Below are 8374 nucleotides of genomic sequence, written 5' to 3' on the forward strand. Positions count from 1 at the left end.
TGGATTCTCCAGGCCTTTGAGTCTCCTCCTTTATCCCTACAAGCTGACATGTGGGAACAGTTCCGTGGCAAGTCTCCGTAGCCCTTAGAAACAGGTGGCTTCTTCTCAGAGTTTGCAGGAGAGCGAGAGACTGGTGGTTCCATTTGCTTCTTCCTCACATGACACCTCAAGAGTACCTCAGGTGCAGCTTTGTCATTTCCTAGAGTTTTCTCTTGCACACCCACAGAGATCACACGGCAGTCTCTAGATCCTCGTGGGGCACTACTGGATGGTTCTGATGACTCTCCAAGTAGGAGGCTAAATCTGGATCCCCAGCCTGCTGGGCCCTGTCTCGAGGTGTCTTACCCTATAATGGTAATGCAGAAAAAGAGAGAGAGAGAATAAAACCCTCCGCAATAGAAAGGGGGAACCAACATGTACAGCACGTTGAGCATACAGATTCATTCCCTTTGACCAGGGGTGTCAAACTGGCGGCCCTTGGGCCAGATGCATCACACAAAGGCCACACCCACCCCAGCTCCACGAATGGGGAGACATTGCAAAACATCACATGACCACAACGTGACATGGTGAGTTTGACCCTCATGCCTTAGTCCTTTATTTGACTGAATATGAGTTCATTCTTTAAAGTGAATATTGAAAACACATTTAGCATGGTTCCTCTGACAATTCTGTTGACTTGTTTTGATGGGCCACCATATAGAAAGCTCCAATGAGCTTTGCTTTGGGGGATTCTAAGCGTGAAGTCCTGTTTTAAGTCAACACTTAAGCCAGTGAATCTTTGAATCCTGCAACCTAACAATATTTTCTTGGGAGTCTTAAGCTGATGAGTTGCCAAAAGCTATGCAGTGGTCTCCAAGTTAAAATTAGAAACATTTTCACCGGTATAGGCACTACATGAAATCCCATCATTTCAATTCTTAAGTGGCATTTCAAGATCATATAACCCTTTTAAAGTGCTGATTTACCAGCTGGCTATTTTGCTCATACACTGTGGTTTTATACATTACTTATATTCAGAGGTGGGTTCCTACCGGTTCGGACTGGTTTTTGCGCACACCAAAGCATCCGTAATGCCGGGAGCAACCCACCCCTGCTTATATTCTTGTAGATTCCATGGTTTTGTCTACTGTCAAAAGCCAACCTGAAATTGCTGATAGCAAGTGACAAACGATAGGTAAATAAAACCAGCAGAGCTTCTGTTCAGGTGAACCTGGTGAAAGTGTGCTGAAAAACAAGCAAGCGCAGAGGCTCTCCACGTATTTGCAAAGGCATCGCCTGAGTTGGCTACACATTGATTTTCACTTGCACACAGAACTGTTAAAATGGATTTGTTTGGTTTGGTTTGGTTACCTTGGAGTCCATTTTCCTCAATGATGCCCCTGCCTCTACCAGCAGCTGGCAGATGCCACGGTGGCGTTGGCAAGCTGCCTTGTGCAAAGCTGTCTCACCCCTGAGTGTTTAATGGGGGGAAAAAAAACCTCTATCAATATAATGCATTACATTCAACAGGACATAATTTTGAGGGTTGCTGACACAAGCATATTTTCTTAATTTGTCCTCTAGATCTTTGGTACAGCAGAATATGGTCTTAAGAGTGCTCAAAGCTTTCATTTTAGTTTTGCTTTGTTTTATTGCCATGCTTAAAGCAACATGCTGAATATTAAGTTGTTACCCACACTGAGGTCCAATTTTAAATCACTTACATGATGCCTCCCCCCCAACACCTCTGCCCATTTGGATGAATTCCCTTGAAGAGTAAATTTCCTTCTCTTTCATTCCCAGAATCTGAACAATAAAATTCTTTGGCTTCAAACAGTGGAGTATGCTTACATGTGTGTGCTTTAAAAACTTTAAAGCAGACATCAATATTTATGTTGTATAATTCCCCAGATTTTGGAACTGAATAGTATGTCATCTCTGAAGATATATCCATATAAAAGCTGGGTGTTAACATTTAAACAAATACGAAGAAATTTCATTCCTCTCCCCCCTCCCTTCTCTCTTTTGGCTTGGGTTTAAAACCAAAGGATTTAGCAGAGATCGCAAATACAAGCTGTGATTCTCACAGGCTGCCTAATGGTGGATCTTTATGTTCTTATTGTAGTAACTAGACAAGGAACAAAAGAAAGAAATTAATTCTATCCAGAAGCTAAGAGATGTGAGTATAGATTAACTAGATCCCAACAACAGCTAGATCTCTAGAGATCTTAAAGATTTTTTTTCCTTTTTCTTGCAGCACCGTTAAATTTTCACCAATCTGGTTATTCCTTTCAGATGCTTTTAGACTAGCATTATGCCAATCTGTTCCCTTTCCATCGATTTGCCCAATTTGAAATTAGGAAATATTAGTGCAATGTGATAGCTTAGAGGTATTGATAAAACTTTGTATAGATCTTTTTTTGGCTTTTTACTTAACAGTAGCCCCAGCTCATATATTGCTTCACTGTAGCCTATAAGCCTTTTCCCCCCTCAGCTTCTTCTGGGCAATAATCACTTGATAGCACCATATTGCACCACAACTGATCAATAGGGCAGAGTCAAATGATCATTCTGAGCAGGGGTGAAATCTACTTACCTTTGCTACCGGTTCACAAATGTAAAAATGTGTGCACGCTTCGCTCACATGCACCACTTCCGCACATGCACAGGTCCTTCTGCACATGAGCAGAATATAAAAAATGGACGTGATGACGTCCAGGCGGGTGGGTGGAGCTTGCTACCAAGTGCGTCTGCAAAGGTAAGTAGAACAGCAAGGGGGAGGGGAATCCGCTGTGCCACACGATTTAGATTAGCTAGAAAGCAGGAAATCCTGCTTTCTAGCGAATATGAATCACGTGTCACAGCTGATCGTTGGAAATACTGGTTCACTTGAACCGGTAGTAATTTTTTATTACCGGTTCAGATGAACCGATCCAAACCAGTAGCATTTCACCCCTGATTCTGAGGCACAATAAGTTGAATGGAAGGGACCAAACTGGCTCTTACAAAGGAGTATACAAACTTGAAAAAAAATTAAACTGAAATTTAAATGCCGATCTTTTTTCTCAATATAAGCCAATGTCCTTACTTCTCCCTAAGAATTTCTACAAAATGGTTTTTTTAGTCCCTATGTGGGAATAGGAGGAAGCTGATCTTTTTGCATAAAAGAATAGAACATAGATTTGACCCAGTATTGATCTGAATTTGGCTTCTGTCATTACCGGTTATGTGGGCTAGAACTGAAAGTCCCTTTCTCTTTTAGATTGAGGGGAAAAAATCAAAACAAAAACTCTAATCTGTAGTGAATCATGTATCTAATAATGTTCTCAAAGTAATCATTTTGGATTTGGTAGACAGGACTGTAATACTTGCTGTGGTGGTGGGGAGGGGATACAGAAGACAACTATGGATTTCAGAACTTCATGAGTTTCAAAAGGAATACGATCTTGTCTTTAAATGGGAATGGACAGGCTAAAGTTTCGTAAATCAACACACTGAATTGTTATTTTAGGCTTAATCTTACATGACATTGCTTTGATTTTTCTATGCAATGAAAAGTAAGCTGGAATGAGAATATGAGAAGAATGGCTGAGTGAGCAAGACTTACGTTTCGCTATCTGTCATATCCAGTAACTCAGAAGGACCTACAAAAGAAAGTAAAACAGATGATGTTCTTGTTTCCTACTGGATGTTGAAATCTGCTCCTCATCCCACTCCCCCAGAAATTTTCTTCCTGTGTGAAAGACGCTTTTGGGGTTTTTGTACTTAACTCATCCTCATAATATTTTAACGCTTCTTTCAGGAACATTTTTTGAGTCTCTGTTATTACTGGAGATGGCTGAGGATGGACTAGTTTGTTCTGACCCAGGCTTCCTTAACAAGCATGAAGCAGAGTCTGGGTCCAGGAAAAACCTCTTTTATTTATCCGACTGTGAATTCCTTTCATTCACAGTCAGCAAGGCTTGGCAGTCTTTCAGAGGAATATTTATCAACACAAAACTTATCTCTCTTGGCGAGCTGCCAGATAACTAGTTTCCAAAATCAGGCCAAGGCAACACTTGGCACTGAGTCTCTTATAATCACAAACAGAACTTTCCTCTCTTGAAATGACTGAAGGAACTAATTGTTTCTTGCAAAAGCCCACTTCCTGTTTGCTCCTCTTTTGTTTCCTACAGGAGGAGCCAATCACCTCCAATGTGTGGCTTTACTCCCAAGTCGATCCTGCTTTCTTAGTTGTTCTTCTCTTCTGGCAACTCTGCGCATGCGCACACTGGGGACAGGCTCCAGCTATTCCTCTGCCTCACTGCTGTCTAGCTCCCTCTCTGTCTCTGACGCAGAGTCCTTGTCTGAGCTTCCCTCAGCCCCCAGGACTGGCCCATGTTCCTCCCCAACCTCCTCACTGTCCAACTCTGCTGCCAGCAATATATTTAATGTTTTTCTCTACAAGTTCTGTACTCATTGTTTGCTATCCATACTTCCCTATCTTGAAGAACCCTCTTGAGATTGAATTGAATTATGGGAGGCAACAGAATTATGGTGAGATGCTGATACAATGAAATAGGATATTCACTCACAATCAGCTATAGTGTTCATAGCAACAAAGCAAAAACACAGCAACTCCATCACCCTGGACTAAACTCTAGAACTTCAGAGACGAAAGGAAGAATTCATTCATTCTCTTCCTTACCCAATAAAAGTTGTGTCTCAATCTTGCTTTGGCCCAAGGTCCCCAAAAATGGTCAACCTCAACCCTCCAAGGGTTAATGGGAGTATCCATCGTTGTTATTGTTATTATTAGTAGAAGTAGCGGCAACACTATTATTATTAAAGTAATATTTATTAAATTATTTTCATATAATAAATCTTGGGGGGTTGATGAACCATCTGAAACTTCATACAGGTGTGGGGGATCTTTGCTGTAGACTATTAACAGAGAACAAAGGTAACAACATATGCTTGTAGAAAGAATGTGATATGAGAAGTAACTGTAGGGAGGAGATAACTTATGGGTGGGATCAGGGGTTGGTTGCTGCTGGCAATACTGCCGGTTGAGTGTGCATTCAATTTTGCATGCACACCTGATGCTCATGCCCTAGGATGTGGGCGCAGTTGCCCCTAAATAGGTCTGTGCATGCACAGAACATTAAAAAATGGGGAAAAAAACATTTTAAAATAGAGGAAAAAAACCATGCTGCGCCAACCGGGGAAACCAGTTCGGAGGTGTGGCAGGTCTGGGTTACGATGACTCATGCCGGCAAACCACTATTGGTTCGGCCGAACTGGGCCGAACCAGTAAGAACCCACCTCTGGGTGGGATAGTGCTTTGCATGATGCAGTTCTTGGTCCATTGGAGAACAGGTTAAAGGGCAATCGATTGCCTGAGACCTGGTAGATTCGATTCCTGCTAGAATAGCAGTGGAGAAAATATATCTATGTGTTTGGTTAAGAGTCAATCCTGACTTAATAGCACATAATTGGTCAAAGTCGATCAACAATAGCAAAAAAAAAAAAAATTATGTCTTTATAGATCCCTGAGTTTGGTAATAAGGAAGCAGCAAATTATAACAAGAACAACAGTAAATAAATAAACATTATTATATTCTTTATAAACTCCTGAAGGTACTAAAGACTGAACAGGCCGAAACCAAGGGGCCTATTCTTTTAATTTAAAGAGTAAGAGAAAATAAGAGTGGAGCCAAAAAGAAAGTAAAGAAGGGAGAGGTTAATCGTGAACTATGAGACTTATTCAACACTATGGGCCTCCAAATAAAGTCCCCCCCCCACCTTCTAACTTTCTGTCCCTCAGAGTTACTGTTTGCTGCCAGCTAATGATTCCAGATCCCCCTCCGGCGCAGAACAATAGCCGCACAGATGTGGGAAAGGTTGGCACTGGGAAAGCAAACGCTACTGTCCTTCTGCCACAGCAGGGAGCTGGCTCTCTTAGGAAGGGACAAGCGAGAAAAGAAAAAGGAAAGGGGCCTGGTAGAGGGAGAGGGAGCGCCAACCAACCCAAGGCAAGTCCAATAGGGAAACGCATCAGTGAGATTTCCATCAAGCAAAACAGCAGGGAGGCAAAGTAAAATAAAACAAGAGGGAGGGTGGGAAGGAAGGAAGGAGACGCAAGGAGGCAAAGAAAGAAATAAAGGTCTCTGGGAAACCAAGAGGAAATAATGGGGGGCACTCTCCCTTGAAAAGAACTAGAATGTGGGCAGCATTGGAGAGGGTGCCCCATGGGAACCACAGTCTTCCCTTAATGTCTCTAATCATCCATCTCTTTCCAATTATGAACTCCTTTCTCCTCCCCCTGCCTTCGGTTGCTCAAGCCAACACATGGACTGGTGGTTTCCCAGGATGCAAATGAGCTTGGGTTTCTATACCCTTGCTTCTACATGCGACAAAGCAGAGGATGGGGAAAGATGGCAGATAGCGCGCCCACCTCCGAGCTCATAGTAAGAGAACAGAGAAAGCCAAAATATCAAGGCTTTTCCAACTAAAGGGCTCCAGAATTGCCGTTCTCACCTTCCCCAAAAAATCGCACCCTCTGTATTAGATGCCAAACAAAGAGATGTTTACCCTGATCCCTTTACATGCAACCAATCTATTTTCTTTTGTAACCCTCTCAACACATGTGACACATGTATGATTAATACACAAACAGATGGGTGGGCCAGAAAGAACTCTGAAGTTGACTAGGACAGCATGGTAGCAATAATCACACATATTCCATAACCCATTTAGAAACCACTATGGCTAAAGAAAATTTTAGTACTATAATCAATGAGGAAACCATGTAAATAATGGTAGGAGTGAAGACTGAGATTCAGAAAGAGACATACCATCCGGAGGTGGTATTCAGCAGGTTCTGACCAGTTCTGGAGAACCGGTAGCGGAAATGTTGAGTAGTTTGGTAAATTCAACCTCTGATTGTATTTACCGAACTAAACCGGTAAATACAACCTCTGACTGCCCCTGCCCCATCTATTCTCTGCCTCCCGAGTCCCAGCTGATCGGGAGGGCATGGGAATTTTGCAGTAACTTTCCCCTGGAGTGGGGAGGGAATAGAGATTTTACAGTATCCTTCCCTTGCCACGTCCACCAACCCATGCCAACCAACCCATGCTATACCCACCAAGCTACACCCACCGAACCAGTAGTAAAAAAATTTAAATCCCACCCATAGGGTTGAGGAGAGAGAGATTTAGATTGAGACTGAAATTCAGGACATGGTTCTAGCCATTATTAAGCACTTGGAAATTCTTCTGGTTGTAACGGGAAAATATCAAATGTTAAGTTTTATCATCCACCATTTACCATGACTGTTATTCCATTTTTTGTTCTAGATTTTCAAATGAAAGGGAGTATATGTATGCTGAAAAAGGGCCCGCTCAGCTTTTTTCAATCACACTGTAAAGGTCTGTGTAAAAAGTATTTCTATACTAGCCATATTACAAAGAAGAAAAAAACCCGACAGAATTTCTTCTTTACTTCCAGCCTCAGGAATCTGATCTAGCTGAGAAATTTGAGGCAGTTTTCTCTATTTATTTAAAACTCTTCAGAGGACTAATTCATAAAACAGGCTCAGAGAAAGAAACAAATAAGCAATAGATTTGACAAGAGGATTATCCACTCCCTTAAATGCACCCATATAATAGTAGGTGAAATGCAGGGGTGGGTTCCTGCCAGTTCTAACCTCGGTTCCACAAATCTACAGTGCCATTTAGAACTGGTTCCAGCTCCCTCCCCCCACCCATCCTCACAGCATCAAGATGAAGAACGAGAGGAGGAATTCTGGGATTTGAAGTCCACAAGTCTTAAAGCTGTCAAGTTTGAACACCCATGGGATTTTTTTTCTAAAGGGTTAGGGGTGCAAGGGTCTTGTAACTTGACAGCTTTAAGACTTGGGTGCTTCAAATGCCAGAGTTTCTGAGCCAACATTTTGGTTGCTAAGCAAGAGCGTTGTTAAGTGAGTTTCACCACATTTTACAAGTTGGCCACACCCACCCAGACACATGACTGCCAAGCCATTCCCACCCAGTCACATGACCAACAAGCCACTCCCACAAAGCAGGCCACACTTACAGAAGAGGTTCTAAAAATTTTTGAAACCCACCCCTGGTGAAATGGGATGAACAATTCACTCACCGTGTTCTAGAATGTATTTTACCATCTCACCATGCCCAGTCTTTGCTGCATGATGAAGCAAGGAACAGTGGTCAGGTCCCGGGATTAATAAATTAGCTCCTTTTTTACAGCATTCTACAAACTGAAACAGAGAGAGAGAGAGAAATGTAATTATTCAAAATCATTACTTCATTTCAGTAGTAGTCATAAATGAGTACCGATACGAGAGAATATTTGAAACTCAAAGTTGGGGTGGGATCCTTGGTGATCT

The 8374-nt window shown here is 42.2% G+C and overlaps 1 protein-coding gene across 1 annotated transcript in view; it reads right to left on the reverse strand.

The window, feature by feature from the left end:
• Nucleotides 1–229: 229 nt before the first annotated feature.
• The window catches only part of DGKI (diacylglycerol kinase iota), a 328663-nt gene continuing 320518 nt past the window's right edge, over nt 230–8374 (reverse strand). Inside the window, 4 exon segments of the mRNA XM_032220500.1 lie at nt 230–346; nt 1354–1453; nt 3590–3626; nt 8125–8245. Of these exon segments, the coding sequence (XP_032076391.1) occupies nt 230–346; nt 1354–1453; nt 3590–3626; nt 8125–8245 (375 nt within the window).

Source organism: Thamnophis elegans, chromosome 7, assembly GCF_009769535.1.
Source record: "Thamnophis elegans isolate rThaEle1 chromosome 7, rThaEle1.pri, whole genome shotgun sequence".
Taxonomy (NCBI): Eukaryota; Metazoa; Chordata; class Lepidosauria; order Squamata; family Colubridae; genus Thamnophis; species Thamnophis elegans.